Below are 16,240 nucleotides of genomic sequence, written 5' to 3' on the forward strand. Positions count from 1 at the left end.
CATTACCTTTAGGAGGAAAATACGACTTGCTTTCAGCTTTGTGAGGCCAGTCTACGACGAGAGGTCCAAACCTGCGAAAGCTGGCAGTGATCTCATCTACAAAACAAAGAAGGACTCTTAGTAGAAGAGAAAATAATACTGCAAACAGAATAGCATAAAACATGTCTTTTTATTTTAAAATGCTTTTTCTTTTTTAAATATATTTATTTATTTATTTATTTTTGGCTGCATTGGGTCTTTGTCGCTGCACGCGGGCTTTCTCTAGTTGCGGTGAGCGGGGGTTACTCTTCATTGCGGTGCGCAGGCTTCCCATTGCGGTGGCTCCTTTTGCTGTGGAGCACGGGCTCTAGGGCGTGCAGGCTTCAGTAGTTGTAGCATGCGGGCTCAGTAATTGTGGCGCACGAGCTTAGCTGCTCCACGGCATGTGGGATCTTCCCGGACCAGGGCTCGAACCCATGTCCCCTGCATTGGCAGGCAGATTCTTAACCACTGTGCCACCAGGGAAGTCCTATTTTAAAATGTTTTGAGAGCTATATTCTAAAGCATTTTTACAGAAGTCAAACTTACTAAGTGAAATACCATTGTATTTCAACAATGCAGAATGTGTTTCTAACTATAATCCACTTCCCTTCTTCACTTCCAATAAACCTGATATAAAGAATTTGGAAGGAAAAAAATCTGACATTAGCTAAGGTGACCTCTCTGTCAAGTAGAAAGGAGATTCTAAAAATAGGAATGTTCTCTGTTTTTAGAAAAACAGGCAAAAGTACACAAAATATTTAAAATACACTTCCACTTGTGTGGTGAAATAATCTCTAAGATTATTAATCTTAGATTATTATTAAGATTGTTTTAGAAATATTATTCCTTTGGTGAGGAGTAGGGACAATAAGTAGGTAATTCTATTTAGGGATAAGAAAAAGCTAAAGCCAATGGTCTCTTTCTCTCATATATACCTATTACACAGCCTATAAAGAAAACGTTTCAAAAGTTATAGCTTAACAAATTTATCTTTTCCTTCTGACTTTTGACTCAAAGCAGAAGGTTATAACTAAGCTCCTAATCAGGTTTAAGTGGCCACTCTCTCAGCCATGATCAAAAACTTGGTCTTAAAGAAAAATCCAATCCAGGGATGAGATTAACACTAGTACAAGAATAGTTTAGAGGAAAATGTACAACTTTAAAGCAGTAAGCCTAAAGTAAAACTATTTTTAGAGACTACTCTTCTCTCATTATGAAGAAAAGAAAATCATGATAAATTAGAGAAATACCATAGCTTAAATAATACTGGCAAAACAATTCTGCTTTAACAATGTTTTTATAGCAGATCCAAAGCCTACTAGAATTAGAGCCGCTGTTATTTCCCTTGAGGTAACTTTGTCACAGTTCTATTTCATTTGTCCATTCAACAAATAGTTATTGACAACCTACTATATGTTGGCTGGCTTTAGGCATAAGTGAAACTCACTTTTGGATTGGCAGTATCTCAAAAATATTATTAGGAAATATTCCAATAAGTCTTCATTCTTTAAAGGCAAGAGGGGGTTTTTCATTAATAGGTATCTACATTAAAATATGAGATGGTATGGTGTGATGGATAGGAGCAAAAGCTCTGGAATCAGACTGATTTTGATTCCAGCTGCACCATTAGCTGCATAACCCTGGATAAGCTGTTTCTCTCTGATCCTTAGTTTCCTCACCCACAAAACAGAGCTGGTAGGAGACGCCTTACAGGGTAGCTATGGAGATTAAACAAGATAATGTAAAGCACCTGGAACAACAATGGGCTTGTGGTACGAGTTTCATACATATTAGCTCTCATTATCATTTAAAATGTATCATTTAAAATGTATCCCCAAATGTATTAATAACTAGGAAATGGGAAGTTGTTTGAAGACTGCTATGTATGAAGAACAGACCTAAAGTGCACAATCTCTCACTTCCCCATCTATCGAATATCCTCATCTCCTGACACCAAGATATGAACGTCCTGAAGCTGCCTTCAAGAGGAGAGGTAGGGTCAAATCACACAAATAACAAACCTGGCCTTTATAAAGTCATTATAAAGTGAGTGCATTGTACCTTCATCGATATCAGGAGGAAGGCCTCCAACAAACACCTTTCTAGAGTAGCGTTCTACTCGCTCCCCATTTTGACAGCGAGTGGGAGAACTTAAGCCGGATGACAAGGACTGATCGCCGTGACTGTCGTCCAGGAAGGCATCTTCAAAGGGAAAGAGAGAAGATCGACCTGAAACAAATGTGGGAGTTTCTATGGTTAAAATTATTTTCCTGGACAACACATGCTTTATTAGGAGCTGAAGCACAGAGTGAAGCATTCCAAAAAATATATCCTGAGCTGTGACTTTTTCAATAGAATAAGCGACTGCAGGTTACCAGGTCTAGACAAGTTTATTGTATCATTTTTGTGTAAAGTTATGTACAGCACAGAAACAACTGGATTGATATTAAGGAAGAAGCGTCAAAAACTGCAGCTGTTTTCGCTGCTAAAAAAATTACTACATTTTACTCATACAGTCCCTATCACTGCTGCTAAGAGTATTCAGCAGTTATTTTTCCTTTCGCCAGGGTTTTCTTAAAATAAATGGAAAAGTAATCTTTACTGACAGATTTTGATTGTTCTTTATGGTGACTTCAGAGGTTCATGTCTAAAGACTGGGTCTGATAGCTGATGGAATATTAAACTGATGACAGAGGCTGATAACTTCTCTGATAGCAGTACTAAAAATGATCAAGTTTTCCCTGCCATTCCAAGCTACTCCAATTTAGAAATAAACATCCACAATAATAAAGGGTGGGGCAAGTAAATGAAGACATGTAAATTAAGATATGGGAGTATAGATGTAGATGTGGTTATGACATCTTTACTAATCTAAGCTGTATTTTATATCACTCAAGAAAACGATGTCTATTGTTAACTCTATAGCCAAATAAAGTCTGTAGAGTAAAGGCCCTACCCACTCCACATGACATAAGAAAGATGCCAGCAGTTAAAGTCTGTCAATAAATGTAACACAATAATGCCATCTGGCATCACAAAATAAAATCTAAGTTTAAATATATATATATATATATATAGTTTAAAATATATAGGTCTTCCCTGGTGGCACAGAGGTTAAGAATCCACCTGCCACTGCAGGGGATATGGGTTCGGGCCCTGGTCTGGGAAGATCCCACATGCCACGGAGCAACTAAGCCCGCGCACCACAACTACTGAAGCCCGCACATCTAGAGCCTGAGCTCCGCAACAAGAGAAGCCACCGCAGTGAGAAGCCCGAGCACCACAATGAGGAGTAGCCCCAGCTCGCTGCAACTAGAGAAAGCCCACATGCAGCAACAAAGACCCAACACAGCCAAAAATAAATAAATATAAATGTATTTAAAAAAAATATATATATATATATATTTTTTTTTTTTTTTTTTTTTCCTGTTTGAGTCAGTGAGTTCCTAGTAAAGCTTTCCACTAGGATCCACTCTAAAACTGAACTATCTTGAGCTCTCTAACTTTTGAAAAAAAGAAAAATTCCCCTCTAAAATAAATCATACACTCTTCAAAAAAAGGACACTGTCTTCCCTATTTAGTCTCTCCTCTCTATAGCTCCCTGAGACCTAGGTTCTGTGTCACTACAGCCAACTCTCTAAAACATAATATAAATAGCCTCAGAAAAATACTGAACATTAATTCTTCTATAAAAAAGTTACTAATATAACTCTGTTTATTTTATGAACAACCCAGGTGGTATAAGAAAGGCACTGTTTTGATGTTGAGAGTTAATAAATAAAAGGACCAAAGAATTTTTTGTTCAGCTCTTCCCAGCTTAGCTACAAAGAAACAGAACAGAATTTGTCACCTCGTGTTACCTAGCTTTTTTAGCCTGGCAAGGACAAACAATAGACAGTAAATTCTCATCCCCTGATGTCTGTTTTGTTCATTGGGGGTAAAAGAACTAGATCTGCAACAACTATAGGCAAAACGAGCTTCCCCAAAACATCCAGAGATGTTCTCCCACGGCCGTCGGGTTTGCTTTTCATGGAGTCCACACTCAGTGAATTATGTGCCTAGTCCTACTCACACACCCAAACCAGCATTTCCCACCTTATGTTCCTATCCCCACCTCTTACCCTCAACACTAGTAACATGAGATGCTCAGAAAACAAAAGCTGGTGGCGGGGAGGGATTGGGAGAACTAAATAATATTGGAAAATACTGCACACTTTATGCCCTTCCCAGAGATTCACAAGCCATATTAGAATACAAAGACTGGAAAAAAAAAAAAAAAAAGAATACAAAGACTGGGAAAAGTTCTGCAGTAAAATCACTTAATCTAGCATTACTTGGATTTAAGATAAAGGAAACTTTAACATACATGTATAACTAACTCAGTGGAAAACACTTGAAGAAATGTTTATCCACATTCCAGGAACACCAAAGAAATAAGATAGTTATTTGGACGTCGTTGCCAAAGAAATCAAGGCTGGTGAGAGAGACAGGCAAGCACATAATTATAAAATAGAGAGAGAAATACTAAGAGAAGACTTTACCAAGTGACACAATGGCACAATTTACTGCTCTACAGAAAAAGGTAGCGGGGGGGGGTGGGAAGGGCTTTATAGTGATTTCACAGGAGGACAATTTTGAGCAGAATCTTGTGGGAGTGGGAGTTTCTAAGGTGAAGAATAAGAATCCACAGAGAAAGAACTTTCAAAACAGCTCTTATCTTTCCCTCCAAACCTGCGCCTCTAGCATTCCCTGCAATCTCAATAAAAATGACTATTATCCACGCTCAATTCAATCTCGAAATCTAGGAGTCATCCCTAACATCCCTTTCTTTCATATTCCACATCTAATCCATCTCTCACTAAGTCCTACCAACTCAAGCTACAAAATAATTCTTCAATCCATTTAGTTCTCTCCACCTTCAGTCCTAACACCCTGGTCCAGATTGCCATCATCTCTCCCCTGAACAGCCTAACGAGTCTATACAACAACCTGTTTAGTCTACTGATTTCTACCTTGTACCCCACAATGCTTTCTCTATAAAACAGCCAAAGTCACCATTTTCAAATATTAATCTGAACATGAAACTACACTCTTCACCCCATCCTTAAAACTCCTCACCCTTTATTTGGATAAAGTACAGAAACACTGTAAACTGTAAGGCCTCTGCCTACCTCTCCTTCATCATAGTTGCTGCCTCTACCTCTGGTTCACTAACCTCCAATCACCCAGACCTCCTTAGAAATTCCTGATTATTCCTCCCTGCTTCAGGCCCTAAGGGCAAGGTGTTCCCCCCACCCAAAACAAACACCCTCCTCCCAACTCCCCAATTTTCTAGTTAATTCCTATTAATTCTTCAGGTCTAAGCTGAAAAGTCATTGAAACTCAGGTAGAACTTTCCTGACCTTCTAGATTAGATTAGATGCCCATCTCTATCCACTCACAGCACTTTTTCTAACATTTTTTCCTCAGTTACCATTATGCTATCATACGGGTTTTCATTTGGTATCTCGTTTCCCAACCCCGTGAAACTGTAAGCTCTATTAGGACAAGGACCAATTTAATCATGTTCACCACTGTATCTTCATGTCCTAATAAGGGCACATAAAATAGGTATTCAGTAAGTGTTAAAAGCGAGGCAGTAGACAAGAAAGGAAAACAGTATGTGCAAATAAATGCTGGCACACAATATACAGGTGTGAGGATGGCAAGAGATGGGATCCTGTTCCTAGAAAATTGAGACCTTTTCTCCTCCTTCTGTTTGTTCAAGCATTACGTTTTACAGTATATATTACAAAAGCAACAGGAAATTTCCACATTTTCCAAATTTGCTATTTCATTCTAATACTAGCTTTTTTTAAAAAAAACCACACTCACTCCCTGAAGACTCTGATACTCCCATCTAATCCATCTTCCATCCTGTCAGAATGACTTCTCTAAGATGCCCCAGACCATGTTATTCCCTCCACCCCAAATCCTACAATAGCTACATCACCTCCACTAGCAATCTGCACCCAGGAAGAGGGAGGATGGGGTGAAATTCTGAACAAATCTATGACTGTCCAGTTGAGAGATGAGGAAGTCTTGAACCAGATCAGTGAGGAGAAGCAGCGGATGTTCAAGACATTCTGGAACAAAGAGAACTTTCTTTCTGCATGGCCAACATAACCACAGCTTCCCCGGAGTATTTTGGCAAAGAAAATAAAAGCAAACGTTAATTGCAAAAATTTGGGCTGTTTTAAAAATTGGTTATGGGTACTTAAGAAACTTTCCAAGGTTTTAAAACCAAACTCTGTCTTATTATTAGTATATAGAGTACCATAGACTTTAGTAATAAATTTGCCCCTGGAAATGAAACTGCTAAGAATTCACACATACATGATGTTTCTCTAACTGTAGGTTAAAGAACTAAGAATACAGGTCTCAGAACTCAATCCCCAGATCTACTTAAATTGAATCATGGAGGTCAAACTTGAAAATCTGCTCTTTTAACAAATCTCCTCAGTGATTCCTATGCTCAAACTTAAGAACCACTGAAATGCAGATTATCTGTCTGTAGCAGACAGCCACTAAAAGAGACATTGTGTGAAGTGTATGGAGCCTTGGGAAACATCCAAGTTCGATCAAGTTAAGAAAAGTATACAATGGGACTTCCCTGGCAGTCCAGTGGTTAAGACTTCGCTTTCCAATGCAGGGGGTACGGGTTCGATCCCTGGTCAGGGAGCTAAGATCCCACATGCCTTGGGGTCAAAAAACCAAAACATAAAACAGAAGCAATATTGTAACAAATTCAATAAAGATTTAAGAAAAAAAAAAAAAGTATATGCTCAGGAATGGAATACAAAATCTATAATCTAGTCAACCTTACTGTAACGTGACTGCCTCAAGTACTGATGGAACAAAAAGTTAGTGCAGGAAGCATTTAAAAGACAGAAGGGCAGACTAAGAACTTGCAGCATTTACCCAGCTCATATCAACAGGAGATAGGAAGACTTTGACCATACTGGCGGGGTTACTCCTATGTGGGATAGATGGCTCATTTGATCTTTCCAAAGCCTGAAAACCATCTATTTCCCTATGCTCTAATTATAAGCTCCTGAAGGGCTGTTCTATTAATTTAGTGCCTTGTTATTATGAAAAGGTGACTCTTGAACTAGTAGAAAAATAATCAGCCACTGAAATTGTATTTCTGTTACATCCATCTCCATGATAAGATGAAACACTGGTATTCTGATCTGTCCAGTAGACTAAAGAGGTTGGTATTTGTGCATTCATTTGGTTGGCATAAATCATCCTCCCATGACAAACAGTCCCTGGGAAGACTGGTATAATTTTAGTTCCTGGACGTGCATTACTAGAAACTGAAACTTAAGAGGATGTACCCAAATTGTGTCCCATGAGAGGCCCTGCTTCACTAAAGTAGTATCTCTCGACATACTTCTTTTCTTTAATAAAAGCATTCCCCGAGAAGCAGCCGCATAGCACAGGGAGATCAGCTCGGTGCTTTGTGACCACCTAGAGGGGTGGGATAGGGAAGGTGGGAGGGAGACGCAAGAGGGAGGAGATATGGGGATATATGTATATGTATAGCTGATTCACTTTGTTATAAAGCAGAAACTAACACACCATTGTAAAGCAATTATACTCCAATAAAGATGTTAAAAAAAAAAAGGCATTCCCCAAGACCAAAATGTTTTAAGTAAGTCACGTTACTTACCAAAAATTATATTCTATGTACCTAGCATATAAATCTGCTTTAGAATCTCATGATACTTTCACATAAAATATTCATATTCAATATTTCAACAGAAGCAGGAGAAATACTTCTCAACTGCTGCACTTTGGCCATTTGGCTTTCTCTTCCACCAATGGTCTGGTTTTCTGATATCTATTTTCAATTAATAAGCAGAATGTAGTTTTTGGTCCAGTAAATGGACAAAAAATCTCTGGATGTAGAGATGACTTAAGGCTAAAGGAGCCCTGGACTTCCCTGGTGGCACAGTGGTTAAGAATCCACCTGTCAATGCAGGGGACACGGGTTCAACCCCTGGTCCAGAGAGATCCCATATGCCGCGGAGCAACTAAGCCCGTGTGCCACAACTACTGAGCCTGCGCTCTAGAGCCCACGAGCCACAACTACTGAAGCCCGTGCACCTAGAGCCCGTGCTCCTCAACAAGAGAAGCCACTGCAATGAGAAGCCTGCACAACACAACAAAGAGTAGCCCCCGCTCACCACAACTAAAGAAAGCCTGCGCACAGCAACAAAGACCCAACACAGCCAAAAATTAAAAATATAAATAAATAAATAAATAAATTTATTTTTTTAAAAAAAGCTAAAGGAGCCTTGGAAGACAAGGGCCAAATAAGAAACCTGCAAAGCCTAGTAGTTAAGCATGGAAGGCTTGTCCAAGATAACTCTTCCCCAGGAGGCTCCGTTTCCTACAGCTTATGAGGGGAAAACAAAAGCCCACTGGCCATGCTGTGCTGCCAAAACTGCTTGGACCTCACCTCTGAGCTGCCATGTCTCTGCTGTCAATCCAGCAGCTCCAGGGCACTCCTGGCCCAATACTTCCACTCCAAGCCTGACCCTTTCCATCTTAGTTTTACAAGGAGCTCAGAAATAAGTCACTCTGGGGATTTTTTTAAAAAATGGATTATGAAGCATGTCTCCCTTAAGAAAAAAAAACTGCCTATAAGTCAAGATAGTCAGATTCCAGCCTAGGTTGTTTTACTCTGTGACCTTGGACATTTCACTTATCTGAGTCTCATTTACATAATGAGAGATTTGAACTAGATGAAAGGTTTCAAATCTCTGGGGGCAGCAGCATTCCTTTTTTTTAAAAAAAAAATTTTTATTTATTTATTTATTTAGGCTGCTCCAGGTCTTAGTTGCGGCACACGGGGATCTTCGTTGTGGCTTGAGGGATCTTTAGTTGCGGGATCTCGGCATGCGGGATTGTTTTTAGTTGCGACACACGGACGTCTTAGTTGCAGCATGAGGGCTTCTTAGTTGCGGCATGCATGTGGCATCTAGTTCCCCGACCAGGGATCGAATCTGGGCCCCCTGCATTGGGAGCACGGAGTCTTACCCACTGGACCACCAGGGAAGTCCCAGCATTCCTTTTATTACACAAAACTCTTACATAAAACCCCATTTGTTCACTTCTTTCCAACTCCACTGCCATCATCCTATCCTAAAGCACCATCATCTCTTGCCTAGACTACTACCATCATTCCAATGTAAACAACCCACTTCTCTCACTCTACTCCAAACAACAGCCAGAGTACTCTTAAAAACATAAAACTGATCACTTGACCATGCTTTAAAACATTCATAGATTTCCTCTTGTACTTGGACCAAGTTCAAAATCCTTACCAGGAGCTAAAGCCCAGCAAGATCAGATTTCCTTCCTTCCTCCAACCTCATCTTAATACACCCTCCCTTCTCTCCCACTAAACTCAGCCATTCTAGGCTCTATTTACTTCCTCAAACAAACAAAGCCCTTTCTTGCCTCAGGTGCCTCTCCCCTCCCCCACCACTCCTTTTTAATACAGCTTTATTAAGAAATAATTTACTTATTATACAATTCATCCTTCTAACCCATTAGCAGTCACTCCCCATTTTCCTTGAACCCTCTCAGCCCTAGGCAACCACTAGTCTACCTTTTGTCTCAATAGATTTGCCTATTCTGGACATTTCATAAAAGTGGAATCATCCAACATGTGATCTTTTCTAATTGCCTTCTTTCAGTTAGCATAATGTTTTCAAGGTTAATCAATGCTGTAGCATTTATCAGTACTATGCTTCAAGCCTCTTAAAATAGCTGTATTATGATGTCTGGAATTTCCTTTAAAATATTCTAAGGGAAAAAAGGAGGGGGAACATATGAAACAAGATTGGCAAAAATGTTGATAATCATTGAAGCTAAGTGATGGGTATACACTTCATTAAACAATTCTATTTTTGTGTATGTTTGGAAATTTCCAAAATAAAACATTTATTTAAAGATAAATAAATCTTTCCATCCTTTCCATCCTGTCTTTCCATCCTTTGGGTTTCAGCTTAAATAACATCTCTTCAGAGAAAACCATCCTACCTTAAAGGGACCCTCCCATTTTTCCTGCCTAGTACTTATCACAACTTTTGAGTATAAAAATGTTTGTTAATACTGATGTATTACCTCTCTCTCCCCCACTAGAGTGAACACTCAGTAGAGAGACAGCTAGGGTCTAGCACCTCATCCAACCCATAATGGGCACACAAACATTTAATGAATGAAATTAGGGTGGACAGCCCAGAACCCCTCCTTCATTATTAGTTTAGGTTCCTTCCAGAGCAACTTCTTGCAAAAGTGAACATTTTTCCTATTACTATAAGCAGCAATACTTCAGACACTGTAGCTATGAACACTCAGATATTTCTTCAGCTGTTCATGTTTCACTCTGGGACCATCCATTCCTTTAGACAAGAAAGCTCACGTAACCCCAGTTTGAATTAGCAGGATGACATGTTTGTACCACGGTCTCACTGATACAGCTGATCTCTCCTCCCTTGGGCAGGCTTTTGGCAGAAAGACCTAACTCCAACTTGATACACAAGTTTGTTTTATTGGATTCTTAGAACCTTTTTTATTGACTAAATCATCCATTAATTTCAATAGATTTTTATGAATTAAATATACACAGAAGTACATTTTACAATAGTAACACCAATCCACAGTAAATCCAACAGTAAAGTGACTCCAATCATTATTTCCATTTGCCCATTCACATTACTTAAAAAGATCTTTCATATTTTCCTGGCTGCTCTTTAACTAAGAAATTCTGTTAAACATCAAAAGCACTGACATAGCCAACATCTCTGTTTATGGACAAAAGTCTCCCAGAGACCATAAAAACTCATGTGAAATGAAAACACAACATATATTTTAATCAAGTGTGCTGTTTAATGTGTAGGCAAATATCATGTATGACACTAGCTATCAGGCTAGTTTCTAACAGGGGCTGCAGCTGCATAGGAAAACAAAGCAATTCAATGCAACCCTTATCAAACTACCAATGGCATTTTTCTCAGAAGCAGAACAAAAAATTTCACAATTTGTATGGAAACACAAAAGACCCGAATACCCAAAGCAATCTTGAGAAAGAAAAATGGAGCTGGAGGAATCAGTCTCCCGGACTTCAGACTATACTGCAAAGCTACAGTAATCAAGACAGTATGGTACTAACACAAAAACAGAAATATAGATTAATGAAACAGGACAGAAAGCCCAGAGATAAACCCACGCACATATGGTCCCCTTATCCTTGATAAAGGAGGCAAGAATATACAATGGAGAAAAGACAACCTCTTCAACAAGTGGTTCTGGGAAAACTGGACAGCTATATGTAAAAGAATGAAATTAGAACACTCCCTAACACCATACACAAAAATAAACTCAAAATGGATTAAAGACCTAAATGTAAGGCCAGACACTATAAAACTCTTAGAGGAAAACATAGGTAGAACACTCTATGACATAAATCACAGCAAGATCCTTTTTGACCCACCTCCTAAAGAAATGGAAATAAAAACAAAAATAAACAAATGGGACCTAATGAAACTTAAAAGCTTTTGCATAGCAAAGGAAACCATAAACAAGACAAAAAGACAACCCTCAGAATGGGAGAAAATATTTGCAAACGAAGCAACTGACAAAGGATTATTCTCCAAAATATACAAGCAGCTCATGCAGCTCAATATCAAAAACACAAACAACTCAATCCAAAAATGGGCAGAAGACCTAAATAGACATTTCTCCAAAGAAGATATACAGATTGCCAACAAACACATGAAAGGATGCTCAACATCACTAATCATTAGAGAAATGCAAATCAAAACTACAATGAGGTATCACCTCACACCAGTCAGAATGGCCATCATCAAAAAATCTACAAACAATAAATGCTGGAGAGGGTGTGGAGAAAAGGGAACCCTCTTGCACTGTTGGTGGGAGTGTAAATTGATACAGCCACTATGGAGAACAGTATGGAGGTTCCTTAAAAAACTAAAAATAGAACTACCATATGACCCAGCAATCCCACTACTGGGCATATATATACCCAGAGAAAACCATAATTCAAAAAGAGTCATGTACCACAATGTTCATTGCAGCACTATTTACAATACCCAGGACATGGAAGCAACCTAAGTGTCAACTGACAGAGGAATGGATAAAGAAGATGTGGCACATATATACAATGGACTATTACTCAGCCATAAAAAGAAATGAAATGGAGGTATTTGTAGTGAGGTGGATGGAGTTAGAGTCTGTCATACAGAGTGAAGTAAGTCAGAAAGAGAAAAACAAATACAGTATGCTAACACATATATATGGAATCTAAGGGAAAATAAAGGTCATGAAGAACCTAGTGGCAAGACGGGAATAAAGACACAGACCTACTAGAGAATGGACTTGAGGATATGGGGAGGGGGAGGGGTAAGATGTGACAGGGTGAGAGAGTGGCATAGACATATATACACTACCAAATGTAAAATAGATAGCTAGTGGGAAGCAGCCGCATAGCACAGGGAGATCAGCTCGGTGCTTTGTGACCACCTAGAGGGGTGGGATAGGGAGGGTGGGAGGGAGGGAGATGCAAGAGGGAAGAGATAATGGGAACATATGTATATGTATAACTGACTCACTTTGTTATAAAGCAGAAACTAACACACCATTGTAAAGCAATTATACTCCAATAAAGATGTTTAAAAAAAAAAAAAGAAATGAAATTGAGTTATTTATAGTGAGGTAGATGGACTTAGAGTCTGTCATACAGAGTGAAGTAAGTCAGAAAAAGAAAAACAAATACTGTATGCTAACACATATATTGGAATCTAAAAAAAAAAAAGGTTCTGAAGAACCTAGGGGCAGGACAGGAATAAAGACACAAATGTAGAGAATGGACTTGAGGACACGGGGAGGGGGAAGGGTAAGCTGGGACGAAGTGAGAGAGTAGCACTGACATATATACATTACCAAATGTAAAATAGATAGCTATTTTAGTGGGATAGCAGCCACATAGCACAGGGAGATCAGCTCTGTGCTTTGTGACCACCTAGAGGGGTGGGATAGGGAGGGTGGGATTCGGATGCAAGAGGGAGGGGATATGGGGATATATGTATACGTATAGCTGATTCACTTTGTTATACAGCAGAAACTAACACAACATTGTAAAGCAATTATACTCCAATAAAGATGTTAAAAAAAAAAACTTGTGAAAGAACACTCTGGAAAGAAGAGGTTAAGATTCTTTGCTGTCATTTTGATTCCACAAGGGAAATCAACTTTTGTCTACTGAAATCCATCTCTAAAATAAAAGTGGGTATCAATGGGAAATATAATTGAATATTTTAAAACTTTATGTACAATCAATATTCATTTTCAAATCCTATTCTTTCACATCTAATTCTTCTTCTTCCCAACTGCTACTGCTTCAACTGTACTACTGGAAGCGCTTGATTTGCCAAAGAGTCTACCCTCCAACACTTGATTTCCCATCCAAGCTGTCAACTGATGCCCAAGTTCTCTCCTGTTTTCATTACTTGTATCATGAAACTCTTTCTAAAGCCTGACATTATCTGTGTCAAAAACCATTCATCAGGGCAGCACAGACCATCTCACTGCCAACTTCTCCTCTCCAGCTGGCCCCCACTGCATCCACTCATGGACATATGCTCCAAGCATCTGGTCATGCCAATCTCATCTCAAAGCTTTCTTTTACGTTGAATCAGATACCTGGAGTGCTTTGCTTCCTAATCCTCTTCCATCATCCAAATAGTTCCTGAAATTCTACCTATTCCAGGAAGCTTTTCCAGGAGAGGTGAAAGATTTCACTGCCTAATTTTTGCTGACAGATCTCAAAACTGTCACAGATAATTCCCTTTGCCTTCTATTCCCAAAATGTTTACCAACGTGTATGTAAAGCACAGAATATGAGTTACAGCTAACACACATCACAACAGGTTCACTTTTTATGCTTTTGGGGAAAAGTCTAAATTTTTTTGGAGGAAAGAAATCAAGCATTAATATAATCCCTGATCACACAAATAAATGGCATGAGGAAATCTGCTAGATCATCAAATTTATACTATGTAATGCTGGCCCAGATGAGTATATTTCAAGGAATGAGAGTGGATATGAGGTACACCTGCTCCATCCCATATGACTTTGTCACTACATTTTAAAAAGATGACTCTTCTTTTTCAACTTTACACACACACACTCTCTCTCTCTCTCTTTTGCCGTTATCTTCTTCATTTACAACTATCAAACTGCAGACTTATGAAGAGCAGTGACCAGGTCATTCTAGGCAGTGTTTAGCACTTGATGCAAAGATGATCATGGCTTCTGAAAACGATTAAGTCAAACCTTACAAATAAAGATGGGGAAGGTAACACAGAAATAGGAAGAGTAAATATTTTTTCAGGAGTTTAGAAACTACAGGTGATCTTATATTCTTGATGTCTAGTATTTAGTGTACTATGATTTTTAAATATAAAATTATTTTGAAAAAATACAATGACAAACTCTGGTCTGCATAGATATGGGCTTTTACTTCCAAACAATCCTCATCAATAAGCATTTAATAAGTGCTAACTATATGTAGGTCACAGTGTTAGGCACAAGAGACAACTGTCCTCAAAGAACCTATCTCCAGTTGAAGAATCAGGGCATACAGAAAAGACAGAAAGAACATAAGGCAACAGAAGCAGAGGAAAACACTGCCTGTAAGGCCACTGGGCAAGGCTTCCTGGAAGGGGTAAGGCTTGAGTTAGGCTTGAATGCTTGAACTAAGGATAGGTTTTAGTTAAGTAAATGAGAGGAAGGGTGAATGCATGAACTAAGGATAGGTTTTAGTTAAGTAAATGAGAGGAAGGGTGGACAGTATTTGCAATAGCTAGAGAGTGGGAAAGCACAAGGATTGGTCAGAGGAAGGTGAAGGGGAAAAATGGAGATGATGAGGCTGGTGAAACAGGGAGAAGTCAGATGACAGGGATCCTGAATGGAGAACAAGGGTGAGAAGGACAAAGTGGTGCTTCAGAGAGATGAAACAATAGAATGGAAAGGGAGGGTTAAGCCCTGAGAAACTAGAAGGAAAATACTGACAAGATCTGGTGATTAATCAGTGCCTAATAAGAGAATAGTTCCTGTTGTCTACCCCCCAGATAGTGTTCTTCTCTATTCCTTCCCGAGAGCCATCAATTTCCTAGCAATAAGGAAAAAAAATGTTACAAAATGATTTCTAGTAATATTATTTTCTACACTTGAAATCGTAAAATTATAAGATTAATAAATGGTAAATGGTCTTTATTTCCATGGTTAAAAAGTAATCAACTGTACAAATGTTTTTCTTCACCACCACATGAGAACAAAACTGACGATATGATTCCATCATGACAGAAGGTTTCATTGGTAACTCAAACACATATTAGGTTCTGCCAATATTCACCTATTCAACAAACATTTACTGTGGAATAAATACTATGAATTTAATATTATTATCTTCAGGACTCAACTACAGAGTCAGAGACAGCCTGATGAATGATAAACATCACCCAATAAGTAGCCAGAAGACAACGGTTCTGGACTTGGCTCTGACTTTGAGATCACACAGCTGGGGAAATTACTTTATCTCTCCCAACTTCTGCAAATAAGCACCAAAGCAACTGACATCTATGGAATGCTTTCAGTTTACATGGATAAGTTTTCCTCTACTATATTTAATACCATAACTTCACTAACTAACATTCTTGAAGTTGGAAAAGACTGGTTTTAATACTTCATAATTTATAGATGAGGATACCAGATGTTAGTGATAAAGCAGTGATTCCAACCTAAGTCTTTGATCCTAAACCCCATACTCTTTCCACTACATTAGACTTACCCTACCTACTTCGTAAAATTATTTGAACAAATTACAGATATGGAAATGCTTTAGAAAAGTTACAGCAATACACAAATGAAAGCAATATTATTTTGTTTGGGTGTGGCCAGGAGAGAATGAAAGTTTTATGGGGCTTAGAGCCTATACAAGTTGAGGCTCTCTCTTTAAGAAAAAGAATACAATGATAAGGTAAAAATCTTGGAGGGGACCCATGAAAGTGAGGATACCTGAAACTTAACTTTCATTTAGCTTCAAGGTAAATCTGCCTCTGGATGTAACACACAAAAAATTCAC

At 38.7% G+C, this 16,240-nt stretch overlaps 1 protein-coding gene and 1 long non-coding RNA gene across 11 annotated transcripts in view; one reads left to right on the forward strand and one right to left on the reverse strand.

Moving 5' to 3' along the window:
* CPEB3 (cytoplasmic polyadenylation element binding protein 3) overlaps positions 1–16,240 on the reverse strand; it is a 180,159-nt gene that overhangs the window by 68,105 nt on the left and 95,814 nt on the right. For all 10 annotated transcript variants that reach the window (XM_082339444.1, XM_082339443.1, XM_082339448.1 and 7 more), the window contains 2 exons: positions 2,083–2,250; positions 7–96 (listed from right to left, as the gene is read on the reverse strand). In XM_082339444.1, coding sequence (XP_082195570.1) covers positions 7–96; positions 2,083–2,250 — 258 coding nt within the window. The remainder of the gene's footprint in view (positions 1–6; positions 97–2,082; positions 2,251–16,240) is intronic.
* LOC309604730 lies at positions 2,258–15,396 on the forward strand. Its single transcript, XR_014231026.1, has 2 exons — positions 2,258–14,862; positions 14,913–15,396. It is a non-coding gene; the product is annotated as an uncharacterized lncRNA (long non-coding RNA).

Source organism: Balaenoptera borealis (genome assembly GCF_965194805.1).
Source record: "Balaenoptera borealis genome assembly, chromosome: 10".
Lineage (NCBI taxonomy): Eukaryota > Metazoa > Chordata > Mammalia > Artiodactyla > Balaenopteridae > Balaenoptera > Balaenoptera borealis.